Source organism: Pygoscelis adeliae, unplaced genomic scaffold (genome assembly GCF_000699105.1).
Source record: "Pygoscelis adeliae isolate BGI_AS28 unplaced genomic scaffold, ASM69910v1 Scaffold62, whole genome shotgun sequence".
Lineage (NCBI taxonomy): Eukaryota > Metazoa > Chordata > Aves > Sphenisciformes > Spheniscidae > Pygoscelis > Pygoscelis adeliae.
The window spans coordinates 2,376,211-2,389,223 of record NW_008824401.1 but is presented as its reverse complement, the minus strand read 5'-3'; the positions used below and the strand labels follow the sequence as shown (position 1 = coordinate 2,389,223).

At 40.5% G+C, this 13,013-nt stretch overlaps 2 protein-coding genes across 2 annotated transcripts in view; both read left to right on the top strand.

Moving 5' to 3' along the window:
- Positions 1-59: 59 nt before the first annotated feature.
- On the top strand, positions 60-1,921 carry FAM96B (family with sequence similarity 96, member B; the record flags this gene model as incomplete). The annotated part of the gene is made up of 4 exons (XM_009320313.1): positions 60-173; positions 508-633; positions 1,123-1,168; positions 1,710-1,921. Coding segments are annotated over 4 exons (384 nt in total), but the record flags the coding sequence as incomplete, so codon positions are not given.
- Positions 1,922-12,544: 10,623 nt separating this feature from the next.
- RRAD (Ras-related associated with diabetes) overlaps positions 12,545-13,013 on the top strand; it is a 9,989-nt gene continuing 9,520 nt past the window's right edge. Inside the window, exon 1 of the mRNA XM_009320312.1 lies at positions 12,545-12,563. Coding sequence (XP_009318587.1) covers positions 12,545-12,563 — 19 coding nt within the window. The remainder of the gene's footprint in view (positions 12,564-13,013) is intronic.

The following is a 13,013-nucleotide window of genomic DNA, read 5'->3' as shown; positions in this document are numbered from 1 at the left end:
CGGGCCGAGGGCGGGCGGGCCGAGGCCGCTGGGGCGGCGGCGCAAAGCAGGGCAGGGGGGTGCAGCTCCGCTCCGCTTTCCTTAACCCGGCACATCTCATTCGCTCCATTAACGACCCCGAGCACCCCCTCACCCTGGAGGAGCTGAATGTCGTCGAGCAAGTGCGAGTGAAAGTGAGATCCCCGCTAAGATGTGCTTACCGTCCCGCTGGCGCGGCGGTCCCGACCGGGCCTCCCGGGGCTGCGGTCAGCACTGCCGACCGGTAAAATGCGTGCTGTGCTGCAGGGCCGTGCTGCCTCTGCCGTCTGATTAACTTAATTATTTTTTTCTAACATTAAAAGAGGTTTATTATAGCGGTCTGCTGCAGCTACACATAGTATTTTAACATGGCAGTGAAGAAAACGATAAGCGCATACAGCTTCAGGTTGCATTTCACATAAAATGCCTCCAGCTAGCTTGGGGTAAAGCCAGTGAGTTTTGTACATAAAAGTGTTCGGTTTTCAACAGGTGAATGACGCAGAAAGCACGGTGGCAGTGGAGTTTACGCCCACCATTCCTCACTGCAGTATGGCGACGTTAATCGGCCTCTCCATAAAAGTAAAATTGATCAGATCTCTGCCTGAGAGATTTAAGGTGAGTAATCACATTGCTCTGGAAAGCAAATTGTGTTTGAAAAGAAAAAAAAAAAAGGGCAAAGAAAAAAAAGCTAACTAACTTACAGTGAAAAATAACTAGAGCTTTTTTCATAGTATGGGTGAGGGAAACACTCCAGGAACCAGAGGGGGTCGTGGACTAAAATATTGATGCAGAATTATGGTTCTGCGACAGTCATGTCGAGGGTGAGTGGGGTTATGGAGGGAAGCTACCTGCAGTGCTCTACGGCACAGGAGGAGGAGAGGTTGGTGCCTCATCCCCCTGTCTGAAGGAGGCTTAAGCAGATAGGAATGTAGAATATTCTGTGATTTTAGACTTCATTTTATTCTGCTAGATACGGTAACTGGCAAGAATGTCCTTTTTCCCCCTCTTTTTGTTATTGTCTTATTTTTATTATTAAATAGTTTGAACCTGAGCTTCCAATGTTTTGTTGACTTGTCCCCTTTTTCTTTTGTGATGCTTTTTAAGCTGGATGTTCATATAACACCAGGAACACATGCCTCTGAGCATGCAGGTAAGGTTTTTAGTGCTCTCGTGTGGTCATCTTTTATTTTTTTTAATTTTGAAAATTAGAGAGGAGAGACACTGCCACACCTGCAGAGCAGCTGTTTAGTATCTGGGACTTCACATGCATCAGCTTCTGGGGGATGTTACAGATCAGGAATGTGTAATAATGACACTTAGATATGTCCTGTACCGTACTTTAAACATCTCCTCAGGCAACCTGTGATCTTGACTAGTCACTGATTTGCCTGGGTTATGGAGGACTCAGAAAATGGGAGAGGCTGGGGGGAAATTTCTTCTTGTGTTAGACCTACACGTGTGTAGCTCCCTGCTGCTGAATCATAAACAGCTTGCTGGTTTAACTTGTGATAACATGGTAGCTTTGACTTTAGACTGCAACTCTGCAGTGTACTTAGCATCTGCAGGTTTACTAGTCTACCTGAGTACCATAGCAACAGTGTGATTATATGTCTCAATGTAAAATGCTTTTTAAAAAGACCTTGTATACCAATGTTTTGACTGGTTTCTTGTGGTGTTTTTTTTCTGCTCAGTTAATAAACAGCTTGCTGATAAAGAACGTGTAGCAGCTGCTTTGGAAAACTCTCACTTGCTGGAAGTGGTGAATCAGTGTTTGTCTGCTCGATCGTAATTGCCCAATGAGGAAATCGTTGGTGTTCTGCTATGTTAAACTAATTTTGTATATAAGTGGTGACGCTAGTGTTACACTATACATATGAGCAAAATAAAATCACTTGGATTTTCTTAAAGAAATGTTTCATTACTCCTACAAAAAATAGTATGTGGGAAATTAGCTTACAGGCAGCTACAAAAATATAATGAAAACTGACTTTTAAATTTGATTAATCATTGCATAGGTAGGATTTTTATTTGAAAAGATTTGTTTCAACCTGTTTTTAACTCGTTTCTCACTATCCAGTATTAGTTATAAACTGCATTTTAGAAGTGGATTTTGTACACTGGACTTTACAAGTACGCCAAGCTAACTGGCAGTTAAAATCCTTACATTCATATGACTGTTTTGGACTGCTAATATAATTTTAGTTTCAGACATCAAAAATTGTATAAGTTCATGTGTGCAAAGTTGTAACATTTTAGCAATAAGTGTAATCACTTCTAAATCATCTGCCTGGTTTTTATTATATTAACTTGGATTAGCCAAGTATGGATGGCTCTTTAGACCTGTATAAAACATGATTTATTTTTAATTACTCATTACTTGTGGTAGGAAATACAGTATCTTTGAGGTAGGGTTTTTTTTCATGCACCTGCCGCAATATAGGAGAGAGTCATTCATAGTTTTCAGTACAAACAGTCCAGTTACCCTCTGCTGAAAGACTGTCCTGGCAAAGTTTGACAGCTAAATTGCAAGTTTTGCTTTAAACGTATTGAGATTTAATAATAATACCTAGCCTATGCTTCTGGTCCAGGAAATGTGGCATTTACTAAACTATTGTCTTTGGCAGAAATTGACAATAGAAAAATTCATTAAGATACAATTCCAGAATTAATTTGAACTTTTGTAAAAGATGTTTCTAATCGTGGACCACATGGAAAAATAACAACCTGCTAAAGAAATCCTATCGGGTATTTTGGTGCCTGCACACATGCAATGTTACTGTCATCATCATCAGTTATCTAGAGAGTAACTAATACACTTTTAAAAAAGTAGATTGTGCTCACCTGTTTGATGGTAATGCTTTATATTTCAGTAGTATTTTTTTCTTGGAGGGTCTCAGGCACTATTTTAATAATGGTGAAGCTTATCAACACTATGTAAACCACAGCCTAGTAGTCCAGTCTAGTCTGTCTTGAGCAGCTGAGGAAACTGAGGCAGTGGTGATCCAAATGTGATGCCTAAAGTCACAGAGCAAAATAGAACAGAAACAAATCCAAATCTTCCCGTTTCAGAAATGAGGCACCCAGTTTGCACAGGGCTTCTACAGAAAGCCAACTCCACAGCAGCCTTAATCTGCTTATTTGGCTTAGCATTCTTTGAATGATCAGTGCTTGCTCGGATGTATAAATGAAACTGTAAATAAAGACAATACTTATGTAGTATTAATATTGGGAAAGGAGCAGAATGACCCAGCTGTTAATGCTATCTTTCCTCTCTGCCTCTCTTGCTGAATCACTGAACTGATTAGTTCTGACATTGCCAATGTTTGCACCACAAATGAAACTTCAACTGTGGCAATGCATGCAGGCAGCTCATAGGCAACATGCTTGGTTGGTTAGATTTTGTTTTCTGTTTGTTTTTTTTTAAATAGAAAATGAATTTTGCCGTCCCAGATTTTGGGGAAGAAAGGAATACAAATATGTGCCGGGGGAAAACAGAAGGATGATTAAGCTGCCAACAGATTGCTTCAACCTGCACTCCAAATAGAGAAGGAATCAGTAAATCATGCTTTGTTGAATCTCTCTGCTTGGCTTTCACCACTACATAAGAATAGTGTTAAATAATTTATTGGGATGTTGGCATTTGCCTCATGAAGCACATTGTACACAGTAACCCTGGGGGTGCACTTTGCATCATTTACCTTTTCAGAGAAGCAACAGTATGTGGTTAGATTGTTTAAATTTATAGTATATAGTTGGGGGATGACTTTTCAGTAAAGGGACTTTATTGTGGGATATCAAAGAAAAGGTCTGACTTACGCTACTTAGGAATGGAGAATTCTATTGCTTTAGATCTGGCATGTTTCTTTAAGTGATATGGATGTTATATTTATGAGATGATAGAAACAAAAGTAAGGACAAACCACAGTTGCTTTGCTGAAGATCACAGGTCCTCCTGTACAGGCTCCCTCAGCTTGGATACTTGCTGAATGATAACGTACCACCAGTTCTACCAAAAATCTTCCGTTCCCTGGTTTTAATGATCGTTACCTGGCTCCTGCTGTATGGCAATACAGTGGGAGAAGAAAACATTAATTTGTTACAAATATTTCTTTTCAGACTTCTGTTTTTCCGAAAAGCTACCCCTAAATTTAGCCTCTGAAATGCTTTGTAATAGGACACATTCCGTCAGAAGCTATGACCCTTTAGAGCAGCTGTGTTGAATACAAACAGCCTCATTCAAGTCCAGGAAAAATGCCAGAAGCAGACATCTGTTTCACATTCCTAGGCTCTGGGCAGAGCCTTCCAGGGGTGGCTGAATGGCATTCACTACTCTCAATCTGCAAACACTGCAAGAGGAGCTCCCTAAGACAACTGGCTGTGTTGTGCACTAGAGTAACCTGCTGTGTGTTTGAGCCCGCAGACCAACACGGTGCATCTTGGGCTCCACCACGCTGCACGTACTTGGGCCAGCCCACACAGTCCTGCTCCCTGGGAGGAAGCGGACTTCTTCCCAGCTGGTCCCATACTGTCATTGCTGCCTAGTACCAGCAATCTGAAACTTTTGAAAACTGTTCATCCTCCAATTTAATGAGTGGCAGGGAAGCAGCTCAGCAGTTTTGTATCCAAAGATGCAACTGAACTGTCCATGGAAGAACTTCACACTTCAATGGCAGTATTTCTTGTGCTCCTTGGGTGGAGTGATGTGTACCACACACTGGGAACTGTTAGTTAAAAAAAGTTATTTCAGTCTTCTGGCCATGCTTAAGATTGATGTGTTTACGTCAATAAAGTGCTTTGACAAAGATCTCCCTCTGGAGCTTTGATTTATAAATGACATGTTTTACAATGGGGTTTTTTTATAGCTGTTAAAAACATTTCCCTTTAGCCTGTCATGCAGACAACTATACCACTTTCCCTTCCTTTACAAAATGCACTGTTTGGCATAAATACAGACTGAACAAGTGGCAGAGTCAATTTTTTTCCCTAATCAAAGAAAAGTTTATAGCAAAATCTTTCAAATGTTACTATGGAAAGGTAAGTATCAGCAAAGAGAATAAAACCAGGGGAAGTTGAGGCTGTTACCTGAGTGTTTACGTCTGCTGGTATGTCTCACAACCATTTGCCAGCAACATTTAACAGAAAGCACATAAAACTTTTTTAATTCCACAAAATGCTAAAAATACACAATATTTTTACAAAATGTACACATAACAGAGAGCCCTCATTTTGTTCGACACACTTCAGTAGTTGCAGAAGACATGCTATCATATTCTGTAACCTTCTTATGTATTTCTTATTATCAATTCATACATTTCTTCTTTCATGTCCTACCTGTAAAGAGCTTTTACATCCTGCGGCAGGTTATCTCCATTGCTTAACTTCCCTTTGTGAATCAAAGGAGCAGCCCTGTCTGCAGTGATAAAAACATCCTGGTTGGCTGGATGGTTGGAAACCCTGCTCTCCCAGCTCATTCCACACACTCATCATGGTTGCTGAGTAACTTGCCAGTTGTCTCATCGGTTTTGTTGCTTTTCAGCATCTTGTTGCAGCACACGCAAGCTTCAGATGCCAAGGCTGTCCTCTTCAGTACGGAAGTTAAAACAGTCTCTGGTTCCTGCCATTAGCTCAGCTCCCAGCGCAGGACTAAGGAGAAAGAACAGGGCAGAAGTTAATTTCCAGCAAGTCTGTGGAACAAATATAAGATGGGAATGGGAAGCAGCTGCTGCCTGGGAGCTTTGGGGAGGCACAGGAAGAGAAAGAAGGAAATGGCTGGGGTGTACACCACCTCACTGTGCTGCCACTAGCTGGGGGATGCCTCCAGCCTCAGTCTGTGGCAACATGGAGAACAGGTAGCTTCTACAGTGCTGGAGGCTTTGTCCTCCAAACTGCAGGGGAAATAAGTGAGCTCCCATTATGTATGCTAGACATCTCCCACCCCTCTGGTGTCCTTGTTCCCTACAAGCTGGTTGCCTGAAGGGGAGATTCCCATGTGGGGCCTGTAGCTAAGGCATGGCCACAGTGTGGCCCCCCTCCACCCTCTCTTGCTGGGCTGTTACACAGCCCATCTTATTACTGTCCTTGCGCTGCTGCAGGTAACAACAAAGCCTTTGCTGTCCCACTGCAGATAAGTCACAAACAGCAGGAGGAGACAGGAGGATCAGGAGGACAAGTATCTACGTAACACTAATGCTTTAAGTTGACAAAGGGAGATGCATACCTTGCCAGATCATAAGTGCAGTGGCCAAAGAGCGTGGGCAGCAGCCGTGTCCACGCTGAGCTAAGCAGGAAGACCCAAGCAACTGGCAAGTTATCACTGCCAAACTCTCTCTGCTGGACATGATCCTCCCCATTACTTTGATGTAACTTTGAGATGATGGTTTATCATAGCACTTTTTTCCCCCTAATCTACCCAAATTAGTTTTATCTGGGTTCCCATCAGATGTGTCACACATGGCTTTGACCAAAATAACCTCAGTAGATTGTCACGAGCTTGCTTAACCCCCAGGATGCCTGGCAGCTCGATTTCTCTACACTTTTGCTAATGGAAGAACTGGCACATGCTCTGTCTAAGGATTATGAAGGTATCTAAGCAGCAATACTTCAATACTTCTAAGTGTAAGCAGCAATACTTCAATACTCAAATACTTCAATATTCAAATACAATTTCCCCTGCAAAGTGACAAATAAATCATCCATGTAGTCTGAAATGCTTGCAGAGAAAAACAATAAATGCCAATAGATTCCAAGTTTTTTTCCTAACAGTTTTAATAGAATAAAACTAGTTTTATTACTGAAAATCAGAAAAAAAACTTCAACACTGCAGCCAACTTTTTTAAAAACACAGTTACTTTTGAGGTAGACAGAAAACAATGATTAGGAATGAGTCACATAAATTGTTTCTCTTCAAATTGGTACTGACTTATTTTCACAACAATGCATTTTAGACATTGGTTTTTGAAACATCATAATGTAAACAGCCCACCAAATTCTACTTTATTAATGATTCTTACTAATGACAAAATTGACTAGGAGCTTGAAACAGGAGCCATTATTTAAACAGTTTCTTCGCCTTCCCCTTCAAACTCACCATTCTCGGTCTGATCCTGTAAACTTAGAGCTTTACTTGAAGTTATACTCTGGATTATATTTTTAGCATAGAAGTGATGATATCTTGTCACATTTATTTTTGTTGGTAAGGAGAATATTGGGTCATTCCTAGTAAAACAATTGAGAGTTAATTTATTTTTTCAAACAAAAAGTAAACATTGTATCAGCTTTAACCTCAATCATAACTGCCTTACTTTAAATGCATATGCCATTTGCATGTACACATTTCAGTTCATCTGTAGTCTAAGCACTTAACTCCACAGGAGATGTACTTATGCAGTTACCAAGTCATATAATTAATAGTTTTCTGCATTTTATGGCTGAATAAATAAACACTATAGCTTAGTGCTAATTTTATACACATCAGTTAATGTATCATACTAGTTTAGGACTTGCAACATATTCTACTAATCCTTAAAACTGCAGGAACCTTGCTATGAATGTTATGAAGATGGTGTACCTTCCTCTGACATTTTACTGTGATCCAGTCTTCATCCTCTTAAAAGTTGCTTGAGCCTTCCACTGACTACAAATAAATTGTGCCTTTTTTTGGCTTGCATGCCTAACCGGGCAATTCCTGCTTTGCCATGAAGAATGACAAGATGAAAGAGACAACGTGGCATGAATCGTGCCTTGGTCCAGCTGGGAAGAATGGAAGCCATCCCACAGAACAGGCTCTGGAATACACAAATAAAATAACAGGCCAAAGAGAAGAAATACATACATGAAAGCTGCCAAGACTGTGATGTAATGTCTCCGATTAGGTACATTCAGGTCTGTACCGGAAAAAATACTTGCCACAGAAACTGCAACGCACAGAGCATGTGCTCTCACAAACACACACTTGAGAGAGACTGCCGTGCTCCAGGACAGATACCTTCCCTGGCGCCCCCAGCTCTCCTGCCAGTGCCATGCACAGTCCATCCCAGCCACACAGGCTGCCATGCTGCACCCAGACTGGGAAACAAAATTTGAAAGCTCTGCAAGTTAAATACGTTTTTGCATGTACAGACAAATTGTCAAATTAGTGAGATGTAGAAAAGGGAATATAGGAGAAATGGAAAACGGGACAGCTGAAACCGTGAGCTGAGATCGTGAATCCCGGTGTGGCCCAGGGGCTGATAACGGCACCCTGGCAGATGGTGCTACAATTTCACACAGGTCAGTGGCTGTCCCGAGACCTGGCCAGCACAAACCCGGATATATTCATCCAGTGTCTCAGAGCTCCTGCTGCCTCTTGAGGCTGGAAAGAGTCCCCCCAAAGCCCAGAAGCTGGCCTGGCACCTCTGTCATCCTCTGTTTGCTGGGTTCATCACCATCATCTGGGGCACCAAGGCATCGGTGCCTACACTGTACCTGCTAGATCACACCAGTTTCTTGGCTTGCACTTAACCAGATCCCTTCACACGCATAAAATCAGTGTTCACCATTCACAACAGCTCTGTCCCTACACATAGTGATGGACTGTACATACAACAGGATGTTTTTTCCACTCATAAAATCTCTTTTTTAAAACTGACACGGTTTCAGCTGAACTGAGATACAATTTATTTCAGCTGACTTGGTAATTATTGAAGCATTCCATTTTAATTAGGATGATGGTTAACGAAATCTGCCATAAAATCATTTGTGGGTTTTAGTAAAAAAACTTACAAATATGTAACAGATAGAGAGAAATAAATAGGAACAGTATACAATGCACTGTTATTTTCTTTCACAGCTAATCAAGGGAAACCTATATATCTGTATGACTTGATGGTGACAGGATGACAGACTCATTTCTCCAATGAACCGTTTTCTTCTTATAAGGCAAAAAAAGCACTGCATCTGTATGAGATCATCTAGAAAAGTCCTCCTTCCTGAAAAATACTATATTCTTTTTTGTTGCCTAGCTACATGCTGCTGCTACCTTAGAAGGCTGTAGATTCATCTGAATGATTCTGGTGGTGCTGATGTGCTTGAGCAGAGGAGTAATGCAAATATATAACCCTTTCTTTGGTAAAGATTATGAAAGAAAGGGGTGAGTGTGAAAAGAGCAAGCCTTTGCAGAAAAGCAATTTACCTTATTCATCATATTCTTTCTGACATTCATTGTTGAATAAAGACCATTTCCCCCCACAGCCCTGGGTGCATGAGCAGGCAGTGAAATCACAGACTTGATGCTTTTGACGTGAGAGTCTGATGCCAAGGAAGCGTTTGCCTGGTTCATGTTAATTACTGCTGTGAGTAAGTGTAGAGAAGGGAAAAGACTGTCAAGGCCTGATTCTGATCTCACTTCCAAAACTGTAAACAGGGAAAAATGCCACGAAATGCAACCAATTTGCTGAATTTTGTTACCACCAGAGAATGGGATGATCGCCGAGTCCTTCTTTGAATATAAGTATCTTAGATGATTTGGAAAATTAAGAAAGTCCACTTAAAATGCCAAAGGCCCAAAGATTTACATTATAATGTGCCTGTCAAAGAAAACTCTGACAGGGAACTCTGCCCTCAAGCACAAGACATGCAGAGATTGAGAGCTGAGCAATAATTCCCTGGCACTTCCCCAACATGATCAGCAGCTCAGCATGCCACTGCCTCGCTGAATATTTCAGTACACTGGTATTCACTAGATGTGGGGAAGCTGCTTGTGGGAGGAATAAGATGAAGGGGGAAATCAAGTTATTTCTTACCTGCTTCACTGTAACTGGTTTGGGTGTAGAATGTCCTTCATATGCGTCAAGATTTTGCAGTTTTATCTTTAGGACTGAGAGACTTATAGCACTGGAGTTTTGATTCAGTTTTTTCTAGTTAGGGCTGGCTTTGAAATTAAGATCTGCAGTTGCTTTCATAAAATAATATTTTTCAAGTCTACTGTCTACAACCTTCTTCATATAAGGTACACACTTCATACCATTCTATTACCTCAGTCTATGCTTGTGCTTGCTCTCTGTGTTTTACCATATGATCCTGATGGTTTTATATTTTTTGGAGAGAAAGTGGTAGATAATGAAGCATATTATAATTATCATAATTATTATTACATTCTCAAGAATAAGATCAGAAAGAACTTTGACAATTTAAAGTGAAAATAAGAAAGATTATTTGATTCCAGTATAATTCTACAATAAGAATTTTGGAGTTCTTCATCAGAATATCTTGTATAGCAGCAGAGGTGAAGCAGGAAATGAGACATTAAAAAGAAACAGAGATGCCTATTACTGCTATGATGCAAATGTGGAATTTGCCAAACTCAGGGCATTCCAACTGGACAAATTCTGAGTTTCTCCTGGAACAGATGATAACATCTCTTACATCTGAGTTCCTACACACTTTACATGAACAATTCCATGACATCATTCACCACAGGAAAAGACACCATAAATTCTGCACTGGGTTATAAAGAAGTATAAACCCTTTCTAATTCAAATTCATAAGTCTCCCTTGTGACTGTGAGTTTTTGTCCCCGCTTCAAGCTTTCATTTGTTGAAATGAAAGGGAAATGGCGTTTTCCCCACAAGGGAAACAAGATCAGACTTTATCACCTAAAGCAAAAAGGCAGCTATGCTTTAATTCTGGTCACCACCATTCCCCACCAAGAGCCTTATTTAAGGTGCAGCAATTCTAAGCATTATAAATGCACATTTGGACACAAAACTAATGTTCTCTGTGTAGGAAAAGATAGATCAAAAAATCCTCATTCTTTTTTTGTTATCTAGTACACAGAAGAGGGCAGCACAGTTAAAGTTTCACTTTATATTGCCACAAACATTACAAATTGTGTTTCTGTCTTATGTCCTTCTCTCAGTGATGGATCTATGCGCCTCTGTGACTGGAAGTGTGCTGGTCATTTCCTCAGAGGACCACAGGTCTGCTCCTACTCATGGGGTTTCGCTGCAAGGAGACTTTTCCTTGCTCATCTGTCATATTCATGGAAACATCTACAATATGATGACTTTATCCAGATTTTCAGACCCCACATCCCAAGATCTTCCTTCCTTTGGTATCTCTGTAATGTGTTGAAACGTAAGCAACGCCTTGTCACCAGCACAATCTGCCGTGCTCCCAGCACCCTCACTGTAATCTCTTGCTACAGAGAAGTTTTCCCTTACAATTACACTTTCCTTCTGCAAGGTTCTGTGCTTTTTGCTGCAGTACTATGTGGAAGATGCCTGCTAACAGGCAACTTTTGAAGATATTGTCCTGCAGGCGTATGGAAGAAACGGACTCTGTGGGTTACCACGCGCAGCTTTAGGCTGTTTTCTACCCAATTTCCTGCCTATTAAATCCTTAGTTCCTCAATAAAAGAGAGTTACAGTAGGTCCATGAAAATGTTACTCAATGCTCAGTTGACAGTGTAAACAGATGCTAGGAATTCTCAGGATTAACAAAGCAAGCAGAAAGCATCACTGTCCACTGTGTCCATGGGCACATGCAGTTTGAGTAATCTGTGTTTCTAATCTGTGTGCTTCTTGTCGCCTAACTTCTAAAAAGATGTATTAGAAAAGACACAGAGAAGGGCAAGTAGGGATTGTGTTTATATAAGGCGTGTTTCAATACTCTAGGTTCCTCAGCCGAGAGAGGTAATTACTGAAGAAAGCTATAAAATCATTACGTGCATGAAGAAGACAGGAGGGAAATCTTATTCTCTGCTTCACAATACAGTAAATGGAGGTGTTGCAGGATATTGAAAATCTACATGGGTTAAAAAGCAATTCGAAAAATATGCATAAAAAACACATCATGGGCCTCTGAACAAAAGGAATTATTTTAGCCTGGTGGTTGTATGGGGGGAGTTTTAATTGTGTTTATCATGTTCTTATTGTCCATTCTTCTTTAGGTGCCTGCTACTGACAGCTGCCGAAAACTGGTTATAAGTTGAGTCTGACCCAGTACAGCTCCTTTAATTTGTTATTGTAAATAGATTCATTCCTCTTGCCAAGAGCTACTGCTGGTAAACAATAAATCTTACATTTGCAATTTGCTTCCTTACCACTGTGTACTTCTTAGTAAGACAGAGAGAGAGCCATTTACTTTGCCCACTCCTTAAACCAAGTGTCTGTTGCAATCCGCAAATTCAGAAACCTTTTCATGGTATCAGACTTCTAGATATTTCTTGTAAAGGGCCTCTGAAATCCACACTAAGGAGTATACATCCCACAGGAATTGTAACAGGATATTTAGCATTCCACTCATGGACGGATGATGTATGTCATGCACATTGGCCATGACAGTTTTAATACTGAAGAACAGGAATTAGAGGTGATACAAGAAAATAATTATGGAAATATCTTAGGTCATGTTCTGATTTTACTCCAAACTTGAAATGCAATAGGAGCAAACAGCTGATCACATATAGTACGTGCTAATGAGTCTGTTCCGCAGTGACTGAGGAAACTGAGGGGGTATCCAAACTTTGACTCTTGTAGCAGGATATAGCATGAGCGGTTACTGTGTCGGTAAGAAGTAAACCCGAATCTGAAAAACTAAAAATTAGTGCAAACTTGAAGTCAGACTGAGACAGAATGCTTTTCCCAACTGTATTCTAACAGGATAGTTTACTCATAGTGGAAAAGTTACTCATTCTGTGAAAAAAAGTGGGGGAACTGAACAGGCAAAAATGAAATTAGATATGCCACTTGTGCAACTTTTTTTCAGAGCAATGATTCACCTGGTTCAGTTGGTCATGAGGTTATCTAGTTGTAGAAGTTTTTGAGCTTACTCAAAGCAGTGAGAAATTCAGAGCAGCAGGAAGATGAACCACATTTTCAGTTATTCTTATCCCAAGTCATTTTTTGCACTCTCTTGCAAGAGTTTCAGAAAGACAGAGGTCTTTGCTTTATGTTACAAACAATGGACTTAAAATTTACCTATTTTATAATTTTCTACCTGAAAAACACAAACAGTAC